The sequence below is a fragment of the Phacochoerus africanus genome, chromosome 14, assembly GCF_016906955.1.
Source record: "Phacochoerus africanus isolate WHEZ1 chromosome 14, ROS_Pafr_v1, whole genome shotgun sequence".
Classification (NCBI taxonomy): Eukaryota; Metazoa; Chordata; class Mammalia; order Artiodactyla; family Suidae; genus Phacochoerus; species Phacochoerus africanus.
The window spans coordinates 13,496,533-13,517,375 of NC_062557.1; the positions used below are offsets into that span (position 1 = coordinate 13,496,533).

The window sequence follows — 20,843 nt, forward strand, 5'->3', positions numbered from 1 at the left end:
ACTCCCAAGAAGACAGAATAAGAAGCTTATTCCTGAACTGAAGCTGGGTTACACCTGGAAGCCAAACTATTGCAACAAATGGCTGTGATGTGTCAATCATACCCTGAGTACATTCCCGTCACTAATCACCAGCTCAAATGGACCAACATTAAATTTGGCCAATAAGGTCCTGAAGATCACTAGGTGTATACAAATCGTCGGGAAAATGAAATGAGAAGGATGACAACTCTGTCCCAGTCTTCCCAAGCAGCTGTAGTGCCTGCTCTTAAATGTCTCAGAACCTGATTAAGGCTCTTCATAAACAAACGTTTTCCCCCATAAATCTTCATCTTTTTAATGACTGAAGCTACATTCAGCTAGGATATGCCTTTTTCCAAAAGACACTGTTGACAGGCATTTTCTGATCGCATGAGGGAGATCATGATTAGACATCAAGGTTGTTTGTGGATAAGCTGATGTTTTAATTGCCTTCCTCACTTCTGACTTTGACATGGACAAGAAGCAAGGCCAGTGTCACAGAAATTTAGATCAAGACTGTGCTACTCTATGATACTACAAGAGCGAAGCAGGATAGAGGATTGTGGTCTGAAGGAGTCTGACTCTCATATTATCAGAACTGGATAATACTCCATCACTTTCCTCTTGATACTAAGTCTAGGAAAGCTAGGACATTTCCCCCCCGAGGCCCCAGCACAAAGCATTGGGGTGGGAAACAAAATGAAACATGTCTATCAAGTTGCCTAGTCCCCCAGCAGGAAAAGACCACAACAAATATTTTAAAACAAGGCCATGAGAGACACTTGGCTATCCTGGCTTCAGCTGCTCTGATAACACCTAGGACTTGTGGTTGGTTTTGTCCTACGCTGCCTCTGCTGATGCATCATCCTAACTCGCCACCTCTTTTCTCTCTTCTGCTTCCCAAACATACAGGCATCTACTGACTGCTGCTCCCCTTGTACTCTATCAGCAAGTTCTTTGCACTGCAGCTCTTCTAGTGGGTCCTCCCAGTTATACAAACTGTGGGTCAGAGCTGCTTACGAGACATAAGCAACTGAATATAGGGAACGTTGCTTAAAGCAAAGCTAAGGCTGGAGATAGATTTGGAAGTTACCATCACAAAGCAGGTATTGAAAACTGTGGAACTGGACTAGTTTATGGTAAGAAACAGAATGTCAAGAGTGACAGAATCCTGGGAGACCCCAACTTAAGGGCTAGGGACAGACTGGGGTGGGAGGGACAGGAACTTATAAAAGACACAGAAGGTCATGTTAGAGACAGTTCTGAAAAGCAGAAATGCGTGTCAAAGAAACCAAAAAAACAAGATGGTCAATGAGAAAAGGAGAAAACAGTGCCAAATACCAAAGAAAAGTCAAGTAAGGCTACAAGTAAAGTGTGTTCATAAGATTTGGTCACTTTGAGCTCAATAGCTTCAGTGAAATGTCAAGGGACTTTGTTGGCTAAGGGACAAATAAGAGATGGGGGAAAATGAGAAATTAGTAGTAGCTTTATAAAGGAGATAAAGGCTACAAAAAGAGTATTTTCAAAAACAGTCTACCAGAGTTCCCTTATGACAGTGTGGCGTAAGGATCCAGCACAGTCACTGCAGTGGCTCAGGTCACCGCTTAGGTGCAGTTTGATACCTGGCCTGGAAATGTCCCCATCCTGCAGGCATGCCCCCCCCCAAATTAAAACAGATAAACAGTCTATCAATCAACTTACAGGCTGAGGAGGAAGAAACAGTAGCTGGAAAGAATCTAAAGATAAATGAGGAGAAGGGACAAAGTCTGAGAGGCAACCAGAAGAGGAGAGAGATTAGCCTTAATGGCATGTCTTCCTCTAAATCTGGTGGTAAGTAAGGCAGTTCAAAGAGACAGAAAGGAGTTCCCGTCGTGGCTCGTTGGTTAGTGAATCTGACTAGGAACCATGAGGGTGCGGGTTCGATCCCTGGCCTTGCTCAGTGGGTTAACGATCCGGCGTTGCCGTGAGCTGTGGTGTAGGTTGCAGACGCGGCTCGGATCCCACGTTGCTGTGGCTCTGGCATAGGCCAGTGGCTGCAGCTCCAATTCGACCCCTAGCCTGGGAACCTCCATATGCCACAGGAAGGGGCCCAAGAAATGGTAAAAAGACAAAAAGAATTAAAAAAAAAAAGACACAGAAAAAGTGTGAAGTCTAAAGTTTTGAGTTAATAGGGTGAAATCGTGATGATGTAACTCTAAGGCAAGGTCATCTCCTGACCATAAGAATAATAGAAAGTGGAAATTACCTTTCTGAGCAGGTATCAGAAGTGCTGCTAAGAATACTGGGCAATATACAATTAAAAAGAAATGAGGAGGAGGCCCACAGGTCTCCTGAGATTAGAAAACATCAATTTCCAGTGGCACTAATTCAATGACTCCTTTGATTCCCCCAACCTGATTCACAAGCACAGAAGCAGAGAAAGGAGATCAACAAATGGATTAAGAGGTCAGGATTTACACAGAGGTGTGAAGAGAGAACAAGGCGAGGGACCCGAAGATATCAAGTTTTCCTTCTTCACCGTAACAATTCTTCCCCCTCTGAGATAATTTTCAATGACACGTCTACAGCTGTATCTTCATTTACTACTATATCATAGGAAGTCTCTAAATTTGAGTCTATCACTGAATAACATAGTTTGAGAAAAGTTCTCTGGTAATAAAATAAAGGAGCCAAAGAAAAAGTAGAGAGCGAGAGTGCAACGTGATCCTCCAGATCCTCGTGAACCACAAACGTAAAAGACATACATAAAACAGAGACAGTTTTCTTTAAAACATCAAGAAAACTAAATCCATTAGAACAATGCATTCATTAAATGTAAGCAGCGTACCTGTTTTGATTCTGTAGGCTTTTTCTCTGGTGTTCGAATCTTATTAATTTCAGGTCCAGGATTATTTGTATCACTTTTACCTAAGAAAATATTTTAAAATTCTTATAAATTGTTGTCAGTAGATGTTACAATTCTAATGACTATCCCATATTACACAAAAAAGCAGAATATTTTAAACACTCTTCACTCTATTGATTTATTAATACTGCTAGGATTTTGTTCTTAAATTTTCAGCATTACAGTTTCTCTGCAAGAAAGAAAATTTATAAATGAAGCAAATCTCTCTGATGGCAAAAATGTAATAGGGTAATAACCTTAAAACATCAAATAATTCCAAAGATAACTAACTACCCACTCTCCAGGAATTTACAACCTCATTTTCTTAAACTGATCATAGAAAATGTCTTGACATTTTGCCTATTTATAAAAGCTTGATACTTTGGCCATTTACAAATTCAATTAAGTAAAAATCCAAATAATGCATAAATACAATTTGGTAAAGGAATCTAAATAAAGATACTCTGAAAAGAATGCAGTTATACTTTTAAAAGCAATAAATATCAAGCTAAATTTAAGTGGATAATAAACAGTAAAGGTAGCAATATTAAGGTTAAAAATCATAACATACATACGTATGACTGTGTCACTTGGCTATACTGTAGAAATTGGAACAACACTGTAAATCAACTATAACTTTTTTTTTTTTTGGTCTTTTTTGTTGTTGTTGTTGCTATTTCCTGGGCCGCTCCCGCGGCACACAGAGGCTCCCAGGCTAGGGGCCGAACCGGAGCCGCAGCCACCGGCCCACGCCAGAGCCACAGCAACACGGGATCCGAGCCGCGCCCGCAACCCACACCACAGCCCACGGCAACGCCGGACCGTCAACCCACCGAGCAAGGGCAGGGACCGAACCCGCAACCCCACGGCCCCCAGTCGGACCCGCCAACCACCACGCCACGACGGGAACCCCCCAACTATAACTTTTAAAACCTAAAAAACACACAACATAAATGATGCTAATTCGCACATGTGAAAGGCTTTTTTAATCTACAAGAACTAACTGCTGGGTATTTTTAATTCCTTGAAAGAATCCCTGATTTAGGTCCTTCCTTGAAAGTATTCTTTTAAGAATGCCACTGGAACTCTGCATAGTGAATTTTCATGCCAAAATAGCCCTACTATTAAGCTTAAAGAAATGAAAACTACAATATTTGACATGAATGGATGTTGTGCAGAACAAAAACTTAGTGAACTTGAAGGTATAGCAATAGAAACTATGCAAGCTAAAACTCAAAAAGGAAAAAGAATTTCTAAAAAAATGAAGAGTGGCCACGAACTGTGGGGAAACTTTAAGAAGCCTATATGTGAGTAGTTGGAATTTCTGAAGAAGAGAAAAGAGAGGTGAGACAGAACTAATTTCTGAAGGACTAAAGGTCAAAAATTTCCAAATTTGATAAAACTGTAAACACATAGATCCAAGAAGCTCAACAAACCCCAAACACAAGAAGCATAAATTATGCCAAGGAATATTATTTTATAACAATCAAATTACTAAAACCAGTATAAACAGAAATTCTTAAAAGTAGAGAAAAAAAGACATGCTATGTGCAGAAAAACAAAGATAAGGTATGTCATGCGATTTCTCACTAGAAACAACGCAAGCAAGAAAACAGCAGAGTAACACCTAAAATACTGAAAGATCAAAACTATCAGCCAATAATTCTCTATCCTGAAAAATACCTTCCAAAAATGATGGTGAAATGAAATCATTTTTAGACATATAAATGCTGGAAGAATTCATCACCAGCAGACCTGCTCTACAAGGAACGTTAAAAGAAGTTCTTCAGGCAGAAGGAAAATCATCCAAATGTAAACATAAATATACAGAAAGAAATAAAGACTACCAGAAATGCTAACTACATGGATAGATACAAAGGATTACTTTTCTTATTATTTAAAACTCTTTAGGAGTTCCTGTTGTGGTGCAGTGGTTAACAAATCCAACTAGGAACCATGAGGTTGGGGGTTTGATCCCTGGCCTTGCTCAGTGGGTTAAGGATCCAGCGTTGCCGTGAGCTCTGGTGTAGGTTGCAGACGCGGCTCGGATCCAGCGTTGCTGTGGCTACAGCTTGCTACAGTTGCTGGCTACAGTTGCTGTGGCTACAGCTCTGATTTGACCCCTAGCCTGGGAACGTCCATATGCCGCGGGAGCGGCCCAAGAAATGGCAAAAAGACAAAAAAAAAAAAAAAACAACTCTTTAGAAAGACACTTGGCTGTCTAAACAAAAATAAATGCTGTTGGGGCTTAAAAGTAAAATTCATGATAACAATACATAAAGGCCAGAAGAGGAAAAATTTAAATACTGTAAAGTTCTTTCACTGTACATGAGGTGATAAGACAAACTGGAAAGTAAACCATGGTAGGTTAAAGACATCTACTATAAACCTTAAAGCAAACACTAAAACAATAAACAAGGTTATAGCTAATAAGCCAACAAAGTAGGTAAAATGGAATAAAAAATATAATACAAAGGAATGCAAAATAAAAGGAAAAGGGGAACAAAAACATATTGGACCAATTTAAAACAGACAGGAAGCTGATAAAGTAACCATATCAATAATCATATCAAGTATCAGTGGTTTAAACACCCCAGTTAAAAGGCAGAGATTGTCACTCTGGATTTCTTTTTAAAACATCAAAAAGGGACCATATGCTAGCTAAAAGAAATGCACTTTGATCAATGAGGTTTTTTTTTTTTTTTCGTATTTTTTAAATTAAAGTATAGCTGATTTACAATGTTGTGCCAATCTCTGCCCTACAGCAAAGCGACCCAGTCATATATATGTATGTGCGTATGTGGCTACATACACACATACACACGTTCTTTTTCTCTCATCATCCACCATCACGTTCTGTCCCAAGAGACTGGACACAGTTCCCTGTGCTGTACAGTAGGACCTCACTGCCCATCCATTCTAAATGTAATAGGTTGCATCTACTAACCCCAAATTCTCAATCCATCCCACTCCCTCCCCCCTCTCCACGGGCAAAGAGTCTGTTCTCCATGTCTGCGGGTCTCTTTCTGTTCTGTACACAGGTTCATTTGTAGAAATGCACTCTGAATATAAAGACATAGACAGATTAAAAGTAAATGCTGGAGTTCCTGTCATGGCTCAGCAACTAATGAACCTTGACTAACATCCATGAGAACGTGGGTTCAATCCCTGGCCTTGCTCAGTGGGTTAAGAATCCAGCATTGCCATGAGCTGTGGTATAGGTCACAGATGTGGCTCAGATCCAGCGTTGCTCTGACTGTGGCGTAGGCCAGTGGCTACAGCTCTGATTCAACCCCTAGCCTGGTAACCTCCACATGCCGCAGGTACGGCCCTAAAAAGACCAAAAAAAAAAAAAAAAAGTAAATGTTAAAAAAAAAAAATTCCGTGCTATCACTAGCCAAAAGAAAGCTAAAATGGCTACACTGATATTAAGCAAAATAAATCTCAAAGAATATTAACCAGAGGTAGTCATTCCATAATGATTAATTAATCGAGAGTATATAATCTTAAATGTTTATGCACCTAATATAAGAACTTCAAAAATCATTAAACAAAACTTAAAGGAAAAATAGATAAGTTCCAATTATATTTAGAGATTTCAATATTCCTCTTTCAATTTTCTTTCTTTCTTTGCACACGGCATACAGAAGTTCCCGGGCCAGGGATTGGACCCGTGCCACAGCTGCAGTCCAAGCCACAGCAGTGACAATGCCAGAACCTTAACCCACTGTGCCACCAGGGAACTCAATATTCACTTTTTAAAAAGTAGACAGAAAATCAGCAAAGACAGAGTAGACTTGAACAATTTTAACAACTAACTTGACCTAGAGCACTAGAGCACTACATTCTTCTCAAGTGCATATGGAACATATACAAAGAGAGGCCACATCTTGGACTATAAAACAAATCTCAATAAATTCAAAAGGATTCAAGACATGTTCCCTTACCACAGTGGAATTTAAACAGAAATCAGTAACATAAAAATTCTTAGAAAATCCCCAATAACTGGAAACTAAAAGTCCTCTTACTAAAATAATCTATGGATCTAATTTCAAGAGAAAATAGAAAGTGTACGGAACTGAATGAAACGAAAACACAACGTGGAGATTTTGTGGGATGCACTATTAAGGAAGAAAGTTATAACACTAAAATATCTATAATAACATAAGCCTCCACCTTGAAATATGTGCAAGAGGTGTATTTTTGAAAACTTTTTTTTAAAGGCTGAAAGTAAAACCTGACAGAGAAACCCTGCTCATGTATCAAAAAACTCAATACTGCTAAGACGTCAAGTCTCCCCCAAATTGCCCTACAGAGTTAATAAAATTCCAATCAAAATCCCAGCAGGCTTTTCTGTAGAAACTGACAAGCTGATTCTAAAATGTATGTGAAAATACAAACAACCTGGAATAGACAATTTTGGGAAAAAAAAAAAAAAAACAACACACAGTTGGAGGACTCATACTACTTGATTTCAAGGCTTTTGTAAAGCTCTAGTCATCAAGACAGCATATTTGGCATAAACAAAATAGGCATCAACAGAGCAGAATAGAGGCTTCACATATGAGGTAAACTGATCTGCAGCAAAGGCACCAAGTTAGTTTAATGGAGGAAGGAGTGTTTTCAACAAATGGTGTTAGAACAACTGAATATATATACATATACATATGCAGAAACAAAACAAAACAAAACAACAAAAAAAACCCCATAAATTCTTACCTGACACCATATAAAAAAATTAACTCAAAGTGGGCCTGATGCAAGAGCTAAAACTGTGAAACTTTTAGAAAAAACATAGAAGATCTTTGTGATCTTGAATTAGGCAGCAAAAAAATTTTAGACATAATACCGAAAACATGACCCATAGAAGAAAAGAATAGATAAACTGGACTTCATCAAAAATGGGAACTTCTACTATTCTCTGAAACATACTGTTATGAAAATGAAAAGGCAAGCCATACCCTGGGAAAAAACATTCTCAAAACATATATCTAATTAAATATTTATATCCAATATGTATAAAGAATGATTGTAACTTAGTAAGACAGACAAATCAATAAAAAGGGAGACAAAAGGTATAAATAGACACTTCATCAAAGATATATAGAGGGCAAATGAGTCCAACCAAAAGATATTCAAAGTCATTAGTCATTAGGAACATGAAAATTAATACTGCTGTCAGATACTATCAGATATCCACAAGCAAAGGTAAAATTAAAAAGACTAACAATACCAAGTGCTAATGAGAATGTGAAGCAACCGGAAATCTCTCACATTACCAGTAGAAATGAAAAATAGTTTGGTCACTTTGGAACACAGTACAGCAGTTTCTTTTAAAGTCAACAAATACGCTCAGAAATCTCACTCCTAGGTATTTAACAAAGAAATGCAAATATGTTCAACACATATGTTCATAGCAGCTTTACTCATAAAGCCAAAAATTAGAAATAATTAAAGTATCCATCAGTTGATGGTAGATAAAAACACTGTGGTTCACCCATATACGGGAATACTAATCAACAGTGAAAAGGAATAAACTACTGACACGGACAACATGAGTAAACCTCAAAAGTATTAAGCTAAGTGTATAAAGCCAGGCACTATGATTCCATTTATACGACAAACTAAAGACAAAAGTATAGGGGCAAAAGTCAGATTAGTAGCTGCCTGGGCTTGGAGGTTGGAGGAGGAGGCTGACTGCAAAGGGAACTTTTTGAGGTAATATAAATACCTAATATCTTGATATTGGTGGTGAGTAACAACTCCGTCTATTTGTCAAAACACATCAAACTATACATCCTAAGGGTGAATTTTACTGCATAAAAACTATACCTCGATAAACCTGACTTTAAAAAATATAGTTTCCACTGTGGTGCAGTAGGTTAAGAATCTTACTGCAGCGGCTTGGGTCACTAATGAGGCGTGGGTTCAATCCCTGGCTGGCACAGTGAGTTAAATGATCTGGCATTGCTACAGCTATGTATGGGATTCAATCCTTGGCCTGGGAACGTCCACATGTCACAAGTGCAGCTGTTAGGGGGAAAATATATATATACACATACATATATACAAATACAGAGAGAGAAAGAGAGAGAGGAGTTCCCAAAGTGGTACAGTAAATTAAGAAGCCACTGCAGCAGCTCAAGTTGCTGCAGAGGCGCAGGTTCAATCCCCAGCCTGGTGCAGTGAGTTAAGGATCCAGTGTGGCTGCAGCTGTGATGTAGCTCACAACTGTAGCTTGGATTCAGTTCTTGACCTGGGAACTTCCATATGCTGCAGATGTGGCCACAACAAAAGAGAGAGGGTAATTTTTCCTTATTCATAATTCTATTAGAAGAGTTCCCTGGTGGTCTAGCATTTAACGATCTGGCGTCATCATCTGTGATCTGCTGTGGCTCAGATCACTGCTCTGGCATGGGTTCAATCCCTAGCCTGGGAAGTTCCGCATGCCAAAAAAAAAAAAAAAAAAAAATTCTAGTAGACAAGAGACTGCAATTTGCATAAGAAATAACTATTTTAAATCAATTATTGCCATGGTAGCATTAATATTCAGTATGCCATAAAATATTTTGGATCAAAAAAATGTTTAGTGGGAGAGGGTTTTCTGTCTCAATTTAAATGACTAGCATTTAAAAAATTAAAATATTAACATTTTTTCAGGAAATTGGTATCATAAGTGGTAGGTCGCATGCAAATTTTGTATCTGTGTATATATATATATCTATATCTTCTGGAGAAAAGATCCATAGTTTTCACATCAGATTCCTCCTCAAAAAACTAAACACAGAGTTGCCATATGATCTAGCAATCCCATTCCTGGGCACACAGCCAGACAAAACTCTAATTTGAAAAGATACGTGAACTCCACATTCACAGCAGCACTATTCACAATAGCCAAGACATGGAAACAATCTGAATGTCCATCAACAGATGAATAGATAAAACATGTGGTGTGTGTATATATATTTTTCCCCCAATAGCTGCACTTGCGACATACGGAATATTAAAAAAGAATGAAATGATGCCATTTGTAGCAAGATAGATGGACCCAGAGATTATCATAGTTAAGCAAAGCAAGTCAGAAAGAGATAGACAAATACCATTTATCACTTATATGTGGAATATAAAATATGAAACAAATCAACATATGTATAAAACAGAAACACACTCACAGATTTAGAGAATAGACCTGTGGTTGCCAAAGGGGAGGAGGAGTAGGGGAGGAAAAGATTAGGAGTCTGGGGTTAGCAAATGCAAACTATTATATATCGGATAGATAAACAATAAGGTCCTACTGTATAGCACAGGAAACGATACTCAATATCCCATGATAAAGCATAATGGAAAAGAAGATGAGAAAGAATGTATATATATAACTGAGTCGCTCTGTGGTAGAGCAGAAATTAACACAACATTATAAATCAACTATATTTCAATAACTTTTTAAAGAAACCAATCATACTGTTAAGGGAACTTGATATGCTGATACACATCATCAATTTAGGAACATGAGAACAGCAGAGCAGCTCACCATTCCGACTTTGCTCATGTTGATCCTTCTCCTGATGCTGGTTTTGTGGCTGCCCTATGCTGACAGGCGGATGATGCCCAAGGCCGTAAGGTATGGGAGAGCCCCGGCCATGTGTCTGTAAGAGGTTCATGTTGTAGGCCATCGCTGCCTGGTGTGTAAGGATTCGAGGATCAACTGCAAACCTACCCTGGTATCCTGTCCATGGTACCTGGGTTATTATTACAAATAAAATAATTGCATTAAGTTCATTTTGGAAGACAAATTGCTATAGTGCTATTAATTAGGAAAGAAGAAATACACACAGAGATGTTAACCTTATCAAAATGAACAACCACAAAGTCAATGCTACTAGAAGCGACTGATAGAATCACTGCTATGTGCTAACCGGAAGGAAAAAAAAAGGCTGCTTGAGTCTTTACTGTGTAAGGGAAAACTGACCATTTTTCAGGTTAGGAAGAAGTCAAGGACCTAAAATTGATAATTATTCCTTGCGGCATCAAATCGTTTTAGAGTCTTGAATCATTTTCCTCAATATGAATGTAAATTATGTCACAGATTACCATGAAAAGTGTAACTACATAGCTGAATAAAGAGAACAGGGAAAGTTTTTTTTTCAAAAATTCTAAGAAGTCTCATCTCAAAAAATAGGTATTCTAGAGTTCCCACTATGGCACAGTGGGTTAAGGATCTGGTGCTGTCTCTGCAGCAGCTTGGGTCACTGCTGAGGCATGGGTTTGATCCCTGGCCTGATAAAGTGGGTTATGGATCCAGCATTGCTGCAGCTGTGGTGCAGATCACAGCTGGGGCTCAGATTCAATCCCTGATGCAAGAACTTGCACAGGCCTCAAGCACTGCACGCCCCCCTCCAAAAAAAATAGGTATTCCAATTTTATATGATCATTTAATGTTCATTTACTGCAGGCAAAATTCAAACAGGCCATTAATTCAATTAATGCTTTTGATTAATTCAACTCTTCCCTTAAACCACAGAAAGAGAAAATTGCTTTAGGTGTGTCTAAATACATAATCTCTGCATGTTAACATAAAAGGAATAAACACAATGACATCTGATTTACTGCCTCTATTATTTTATTATAACTGTTAAGTGTAGACTCTTAGAAATCTTATATAAGAAAAGGCTCTTTGGCCTAGTAAAATGAAATATAAATCCTAAGGGACTTACTATTAAAAGAAGATGATGTATAATGTTGCCAGGCTGTCTGGGAAGAAATAACTCAGCTAAAATGGAAAGTCTATGGGGAGTGGGCATGAATTACATATTTCCTACTGACGGTCATTCTCACTGGCTGCCATGATTGTGAACTATCATGAGCAATATGGTTTGCAGCTGAGACACTTTTGCACTTTGGGATTGTGGACAAGGGCGTCAAAAATCCTTGGTAATGATCGCCTCTACCTGATGTTATAATACTTGTCTGAAAGGAAAGAAATATTTTCTAGGCTAAAATTCCTGAATTTGGAAATATCACTGTATCAGCAAATTTTTTAAATTACCAAAATATTCAACTCTTCAAGGAAGTAAAAATTAACTTTATGCAAGAAGGAAGTCCTCTAAAAATCTACAGACTTAAAAAGGATTTAATAATGTTTTTCAGTACCAGCAGTATTTCATAAGGCATGGGATTTCTCAGATAAATTTAGATCCAAAGGAGCTGGACTAATTCAAGCCTCTCTGCCTCCTCCGAAGAACTGTATTTCTTAGGAAGAGTTAGTGATTTATATAAGAAAGAAAAAGCAGAAGATGAAATAAAAATACCACTTTACAAAATAAGAGTCCAGTTGACTGGCTCTGTTAAATTTTAGCCCAATTTTCCCCAGTAAAAATATTTTAAAACAATAAAACACTTCTCAATCAAAACATCCAATTTACAGATTCCTTCATAGCCACTGACAATCTAGTAACTAATTGTAAGCAACGATTCACATTTCTGTAGTCATTTCAAATTTGAGGGTTAAAGATAAGAGCACTTTGAAGGAAGCTTAGAGGCACTGAAAAGTTAAAAAGAGAGAGTGAGAGATTGGTAGCATACCATTTGGGACAGTCACTATTTTGGTGAAGGCTATTTTAACTTATTCAAGAGAGAGTATCTCAAATGTCTACTTACAGGTAAAGGCACCGACATAACTACATTCCCTCCATAGACAGCAGGTACGTAAAGAATACTTGTCCCAGTGTGAGGATCTATTCTTTGAACAGGGCTTGGAGATTTCCCCAAATTTGGGTGAGGTCCAAGGGGGGGTGGAGGAGTATATGCTCTAATAGGATTGCCAATAAGTACAGAAGGATTGGGCTGAACTGAAAGAATAAATAGAGAAAGGTACACTCAATCGCTGTACATAATTACCTAGACAAAAATAATTAATATTATCCAACAACAAAATATATTTCCCAGATTTGCCACAGAGTATCTTATAATCAAAGAATTACCAGTGTGGAAGAGTAAAGCATATTAAAAACATAACCATGGAGCTTCCGTAGTGGCTCAGTGGTTAGCGAACCCGACTAGCATCCAAGAGGACATGGGTCTGACCCCTGGCCTCACTCAGTGGGTTAAGGATCCAGCGCTGCTGTGAGCTGTGGTGTAGGTCGCAGATGCGGCTTGGATCTCTAATTGCTGTGGCATAGGCCAGCAGCTACAGCTCCCATTGGACCTGGGAACTTCCATATGTCCCAGGTGCAGTCTTAAAAAGACAAAAAGACCAAAAAAAAAAAAAAAGTAACTATTTCACCACATTCCCTAAAATTTGCTTGATTATATACAAAGTATTCCTTTTATAAATTAGCATAATTTTAAATGTCTTCCAAGGAGCTGGTGACGTGTCCTTCAAGAGAGAAAACCATGCATACACAGTGAACATTCTCCTAAGATCAGAAAGCATACACAATTCTTCAGAATAAAGTTCTGACCTGTAATTGTAACACAGCCACATACAAAATGGTTAAGCAATTATTGTTTAACAGCATAATTCTGGGACATTTTTCAATGATTTAAATAAATTTTATCTTGAATTTTGTATGATCCAATATTTGCGCGATATAAAAACTTGTTACATAGAAGACTTAAATGTTTATTCTCAAAACTCACATATAGGTACCTTGGTATCTATAAAAGCACTCCTTTTCAGAAATGACATTTGAGCATTCACAACAACAGATGTGTTGAATAAAAGAGTTACACAAGTTCCAAAGTGTGTGTGTGTGCGTGTGTGTGTGTGTGTGTGTGTGTGTGTGTGTGTGTCCCTCTCCCTCTCCTCCTCTTTCTAAAGATGAAATTTGGGATAAATTTCTTCCATCATAAAGCAAATTTTCATAGGGCTCATTTTTCTACTTACCAATTCCATCATTCTGGAAATGATCATTCTGGGTATGGTGGAGGCTTTTCCCCTTTACAGAAAAAAAATTTGAACACATCTTACATTAAAGAACAGTAACCATTTTCCTAATCCTATGAAAAATAAATGATGTATATAGCAACAATTAAAATTTAAAGACTGTGAGTCTGTAATTAATAACCATTTGACAGCTTTGAGCCACCTTTCTTTTAAACATTAAGTCATGGCACTAGGCCTCAGGTTTTCCCAATTTTAAATTAAAGATACCTAAAATTATTTTTTCTTTCCTTATAAAAATAAATCTGCATCAATATGACAGAAACCTAAATTCTAGCCCTTTTCAGCTTCTCCATAAATTTTATATGAATTAAATAATGAAATGTAAAAGCTGTTTTCAAGGGAAAAATATCAGTCTTCTATTCTTGAGGATGAGAAGCTTTAGAAGATTTGAATAAGTGTTATAAATATACTTTGGTATCTATGATATTTTGAGTGTGATCTGTGTTATCTTAAAGTGTAAAAATTTACTGAAAGAGGAGGAAAATAGTGTCATAATCTGCTTAAGAGAAGGTACAAATTTTTAAAGAAAGCAACATAGCAATATATGTCAAAAGAATAAAAAATGTACATACATACGCTTTAATCCAGTAACTGCACTTCCAGGAATTTATCCAAATGAAATAATAGTAGATTTGGCTACAGGTGTTCATCACAGCCTTGTTTATGCATGTCATAAAATGCTAACAATGTTCATTATTAGAAGATTTATTAAATATGCAATGGCAGTTTCATGACATGCTACTCTACCATTAAAAATGATGACTTCAAATGATATTTGAAGAGACAATGGTTCTGGCCTTTAAAAATTTTTTTTTCTCTTTCCATTGGCTAAATATAACACACAAAGCCATTATACAACACAAGTAGCACATGACACAAGTTACCCTTAGACCACATAAGTTTTTTATACATTACATCTAAAAACTAAAGTGGGGGGAATAATGTCTATAGCAGGAAGAAAAATTCATTCTTGACCAAAGCAAAGGTACAGTGATGCCTCATTTACTTCTCTATATGTAACTCTCAACAACTCTAAATATTCAGATCAGCACTGAACATCTGAAGCCTTACGATGGGTTGGTTAGGTATGGGGAGGCAAGAGCACTAAGCTCTAATTCTTAAAAAGTCAGAAAAAATAGTCAAAAAAGCATAGTTGGTCCTTTAACCAGAAGAAAATGTTCACAGTGATTATCACTGGCTATAAAAAAGATACTTCTGAAGAATAGAGAAGTGAAAAGAGAAGCAAGCAGAAGAAAGGAGAAAAGGCAAAAAGGAGAAAAGAGCAGGTGGCAGTGATGGCAGCAGTAGGTGGGAAGATCAGAAGCATAAGCAACTAGCAGCGACAACAAGAACAGCCACGAAAACATACAGTGACAGAAGAAAGGAAAGCCAGCAACACAGAGATAAGAGTTCCAAGAGGCCAATAAACCATTTACGTGGGGGTTTTTTGGTTTGTTTTTGTTTTTTTCCTTTTGCTTTTTAGGGCCGCACCTGTGGCATATGGAAGTTCCCAGGCTGGGGGTCAAATCAGAGCTATAACTGCTGGCCTACACCACAGCCCAGCAACACTAGACCTGAGCCGTTTCTGTGACCTGTACCACAGCTCATGGCAACCCTGAATCCCTGACCCCTGAGTGAGGCCAGGGATCGTACCAGCATCTTCATGGATCCTAGTCAGATTTATTTCCACCACGCCACAAGAGGAACTTCCAACCATTTAGGTTTCTTCGCCTCTAAGGACCATCAACCAGGGCAATTGTGTAGCATGTAAGGAAAACACAGCAAACGAGTCAAAGTGTGGTAGGCAGAACAGCCCCCAAAGATGTACATGCCCTAATCCCTAGAATCTGCGAATATGCCATGTTACGTGGCAAAAGGGACTCTGCAGATATAATTAAAGACTTAATACAATACAATGATCCTAGATTATGTGGGTGGACCCAATTCAATCTGAGCCCTGAGAGCAGAGAAATTTCTCCAGTTGGAGTCAAACCAGTTGGGCAGAAAAGGAGGGAAGAGATGTGACAGAGGGGAGTCAGAGACTCCGAGGGAGATGAGGATCAATGCGCTGCTGACAGAGCATACCCTGAGGTACAGGGACCACACAGGAGAACTGGAGAGAAGCCTCCAGAAGCTAAGAATGTCTCCTAGCTGGCAGCCAGCAGGGAAACAGGGACCAGAGTCCCTACGACCAGAAGGAACTGGATTCTGCCAACAACCTCCATGACCTTAGAAGCAGATCCTTCCTAGAGCCTCCAGTAAGAGCCCAGTCAACCAGCACCTGGACCTTGGCACTGGGAGACCTGGAGCCAAGAAACCAACCAAAACAACATCTGCCCCAAAGAAATGTGAGATAATAAATAGATAGGTTTTCAAGCTACTATATTTGTACTAACAGCAGCAAAAGGAAACCAATGCAAAGAGAAACGGGAGTCTAGAGTAATCTCACACCGTAAAGCTGGAAGCACACCAGACAATATACACCGGCACTCTGGGTGCTGTGTGATAAACTAAGTGAAAACACAACTTGGAAAGATCCAAGTTGATCCAACACATCACAGTGTTGTTGTGATGACTCTGTTGACACAGATGAGGCATACAAGGTATAAAGGGATCTAGGAGTTCCCATCATGGCACAGTGGAAACGAATCTGACTAGGAACCATGAGGTTGCAGGTTCCATCCCTGGCCTCGCTCAGTGGGTCAAGGATCCCACATTGCCATGAGCTATGGTGTAGGTCGCAGAAGCAGCTCAAACCTGGCATTGCTGTGATTTGACCCCTAGCCCAGGAACCTCCACATGCCGAGTGTGGCCCTAAAAAGCAAAAAAAAAGGCTCTAAATATCTAGAACTTTATCTGTTTAAGTCACTATTGATTCTCTGAGACTAGAACATTGCCTGGCTCAATAAATATTGTTGAATGAATGCAAGGGAAAAAAGTAACTTGGGGCCTATCATGTAAAAATATAATGGCTTATCTGCAAGCATAATTCAGCACTCTGTACAGTTCAATACAGGAAAAACTCCTCTAGCATATTTTGATTTAGCATGCAACTGAAGAGCAGGAAGCATCCTTGGCCTATACACAATATACAGTTCTGGTAGCATATAAACAAAACAATACAGCAGAAAGCTAGAGCTAACTATATATAAAAATCATTTCATAATGACAGTTCGAAAGTTTTGCTAATAAAGTTTAACTTTGGTAGAATGCTTATAGGCAAATGTAGTTCATACTACCTTTTTTTTTTTTGGTCTTTTTTTGCTATTTTTTGGGCTGCTCCCACGGCATATGGAGGTTCCCAGGCTAGGGGTCGAACCGGAGCTGTAGCCGCCAGCCTACGCCAGAGCCACAGCATCGCAGGATCTGAGCCGCGTCTGCAACCTACACCACAGCTCACGGCAACGCTGGATCCTTAACCCACTGAGCAAGGGCAGGGACCGAATCCGCAACCTCATGGTTCCTAGTCGGATTCATTAACCACTGCGCCACAACGGGAACTCCATACTACCTATTTTTTGAGGGCCATCTTTTTACTCGACATTTGTTCATTCAAATATTTATTTTTTCATCCACTCACTTTCACTGTTTTCCACTTATTCATTCAATAAATGTTTATGAGGGCCCCACCCTATGTCCACCCCCATCTGGGCACTGAGGCTAAGCTACATAAGACTGACATGTTCTCTAATGTCTGGACAGTGAGACAACAAAAACAGCTAGAGATAGAGAGTGAAAAAAACTCACAAACTAAAATCTATAAAATAATGCTATGGTCTTTTCAGGGATCCATTTCTGAATATTATCTATCTTTTGAATAGTTTCTATAGTGTGTGCAAATGAATCTGTTCCACTTTAGCAAAGCTTCCAAATGCTACTCCCAAGCAGGTGCCCTAGGAGTAAGCAGAACGAAGACAGGCAAGTGGTTTTTCTACATTCCACTTCTGTAGGCACCAAGAAACACTTTCCTGTAAAGGGATGCCTGGCGAGGGTGACGCACTGAAGGGTTATTAGCTAGGACAACCCAGTCCTGGGTCCCCTAAGATTTTGTACCTTTGCTAACCTTCTTACAGAACTGGCATCTTCGTGAGGAGAAGAGTTATTTGATTGACAAACAGCTACGAGTATGCTTTGTTGCCAAATACAGTCCTGAGAAAGCAGGTCCTGGAGCATGTTTAACCACCATCCAGCCTTCTGATTACCTTATCTACATGAAAATCTTACTGGGATTTGACATCTTAGTCTAACATTAAAAATACTAATTTTTATTATTTCTTAGGCATAGAATTGTGTTAAAAGTTAAAAAGTGTATGGCTTAGTATCACATTTTCAGAAATAGCATTGTTTTCTCACAATGAAGTGAATCCCTTTCGTCAGAAGCCTCTAGCATGACATAAAATATTTGGGATTTGTTTCAAAATTCTCCAGTGTGTATATATGTGATGATGGTGGAATGGGAGAAGTGGGCTGTAGATGAAACAAGATTAAGAATAAATTGATAATGAATGAAGCTGGATGAAAGGAAATTCATTATACACTTCTATTTATGTGTATAGTTGAAATTTTCTAGAATAGAAAGTTAGATTTAAAAAAAGACTCCAGTACAAATTCAATCCTCAAAATAATTTACGGCAAGTAAAATTAAGTACTGGGGAGCAAAGGGAGAGATGAAGACAAAAATAACCTTTGGTTCACCATATCTTAGTTATTTTAAATTATTATTATTATACGTGATATAAATAACTTTAAATAATCATGTATATAAATAATTAGTGAACAACTTAGTGACAGGGAAATAGCTGATGATATCTACTGAATCAGTGAAGAAATTTTTGTAAAAAGTTAAAAAGAAAAAATTGGGGCGATAACAGTGGACTTTACACAATCCTCCTACTGAAAGAATAAAGCCACACTACACTCTGCGGGATGCATCATAACTATTATTCGCCTATCAGATACGTTACTGAGCATCCCATACGTGCAAAGAGTGGGATTGGGCACTAGGGGCCATAAAAAGTATAAAGAATAGGATTTTTGTTTTCGGGGAGCTTATGGTTTTGGAAAAGCAAGTGGATTCAACACATATTTTCTTCATATTTAAAATGAAAACAAAAAGCAAACTGCAAGTTCTTGCCTAGGGTCAGTACACAACTGGTATCATGGCTTGAATCTAGCAGCACCTGTATATTAATGGATGCTCACATAGCTCAGTTAAGTAAAAAGAGTTTATTGTAGTTACTCCTTTGTATTTAAGAAAGTGCAAAAGGTATAATGATTGCAACATTTTAAATAAAAACAATAAGATTTAGAATTTTCTTCCTGGGTTCCCTATCCTTCACCTACTTGCAGCTACTTGCTGTTCCCCGGAAAGCCTGCTCTCTCTCGCCTCTTGCTTTTTGTATGAGCTCTTTATTCAGCTTCATTCATTCATCTAAAAATACTTCCTAGCACCTATGATGAGCCAGATGTTGTTCTAGACACAGAGGCTAGAGCAGTATATAGTACAGGCAACAATCTCTGCCCTAAGGGAGCTTATATTCTAGCTTGTTTTTGTTGTTGTTGTTGTTGTTGTTTGTCTTTTATCCTTTATTGGGCCGCACCTGCGGCATATGGAGGTTCCTAGGCTAGGGGTCTAATTGGAGCTGTAGCCACTGGCCTATGCCACAGTCACAGCAACGCCAGATCTGAGCCAAGTCTGAGACCTACACCACAGCTCACGGCAACGCCGGATCTTTAACCCACTGCGCGAGGCCAGGCATTGAACCCGCAACCTCATGGTTCCTAGTTGGATTCCTTTCCACTGCACCACAATGGGAACTCCTATATTCTAGTTTTTGAGATATCTCTCTGACCTCCCGCTATCTACAAGCACTCGGTGGGCTCCATGGTGGGAACGGCCTCGAATCCACCTACTTCCTCTGACCCTCCACATCTGCCCCAAGAGGATGGGGGCTAATTTGCTTCTCTGGCACCTACCCTCACAGCTGTTCTATATATAGAAGTAACTTAACTCTTTGATAAACAAGTTGATTATTAATAATATTAATACTGTAGCCTTAGAAACCTAGAGGATTCACTTATGCAAAATGCTTAACCTCCTTGTAATCCCAAATAACGAGTGCATTATTGCACATCATGTTCATTTTCACTAAACTCAGACAACAGAAAATTAACACAGAAAGCAGGTCTTGTCTCAGTTTAATACCTACTTAAAAGAATTTCAAGATATTAAACCATTAATTATTGCATACATATTAAGTTTTACATTTTTAAAATGAAGCCCAAACTGGCATACTCTCTTATTTCATGTCAGTAAGTTTAATATCATGCTGATGTCTATAAATATACCCCAAACCAGAACAAACACTAAATACATAACTTTCTTTTCTAGACGGTAAGTGCAAGCATTTTTTTTTTTTCAGGCAATCTAGCAAATAAACCAGCTGTCTCTGCCCAAAATAACTATAGTTCAAAAGTAGAAACGGCCTTGATTCCCCTACATGCAGTTTCAAAGACTGGACTACTTCTTACACAACAAATACTGGTCAAAATCAATTAAAGTCATCTTTTAAGAAGTCAGCCAAACTTTCCCACTTGTCAGTGAGTGAAATGAATTGGTCATCAACAAAAGATTAGAACCATTTTCTTTATACAAAGTTATTATAATATTATTCCTTATAAAAATTATGCTATAAGAACATGTTTCAATACATGCGCCCATCTTTTAAACTGCTTTGTTTTATTCCCATCTTGCTAAGAGAAGTCTCTCCGTGAAGAGGACCAGAGGTATATTATACAAAGGACACCAGACACAATCAGGTACTTGAAAACTTGGATGATTATGACATTAAGCATGGCTAAATGCCACACTACACTCTCACATGTCCAAACTGGACCAGTTCCTTGCAGAAACTGCTTGCTTTCAAATGTAACCCTCAATTCTAATAACATAAAGTAACTTGCAGCCCCATAAACTTCGGGCACCTCTGTGCTCTT

At 38.4% G+C, this 20,843-nt stretch overlaps 1 protein-coding gene across 5 annotated transcripts in view; it reads right to left on the reverse strand.

Annotated features, from left to right (window-relative positions):
* The window catches only part of HELZ (helicase with zinc finger), a 160,226-nt gene that overhangs the window by 36,013 nt on the left and 103,370 nt on the right, over positions 1–20,843 (reverse strand). For all 5 annotated transcript variants that reach the window (XM_047759040.1, XM_047759041.1, XM_047759043.1 and 2 more), the window contains 4 exons: positions 13,788–13,839; positions 12,560–12,750; positions 10,434–10,641; positions 2,846–2,925 (listed from right to left, as the gene is read on the reverse strand). In XM_047759040.1, coding sequence (XP_047614996.1) covers positions 2,846–2,925; positions 10,434–10,641; positions 12,560–12,750; positions 13,788–13,839 — 531 coding nt within the window. The remainder of the gene's footprint in view (positions 1–2,845; positions 2,926–10,433; positions 10,642–12,559; positions 12,751–13,787; positions 13,840–20,843) is intronic.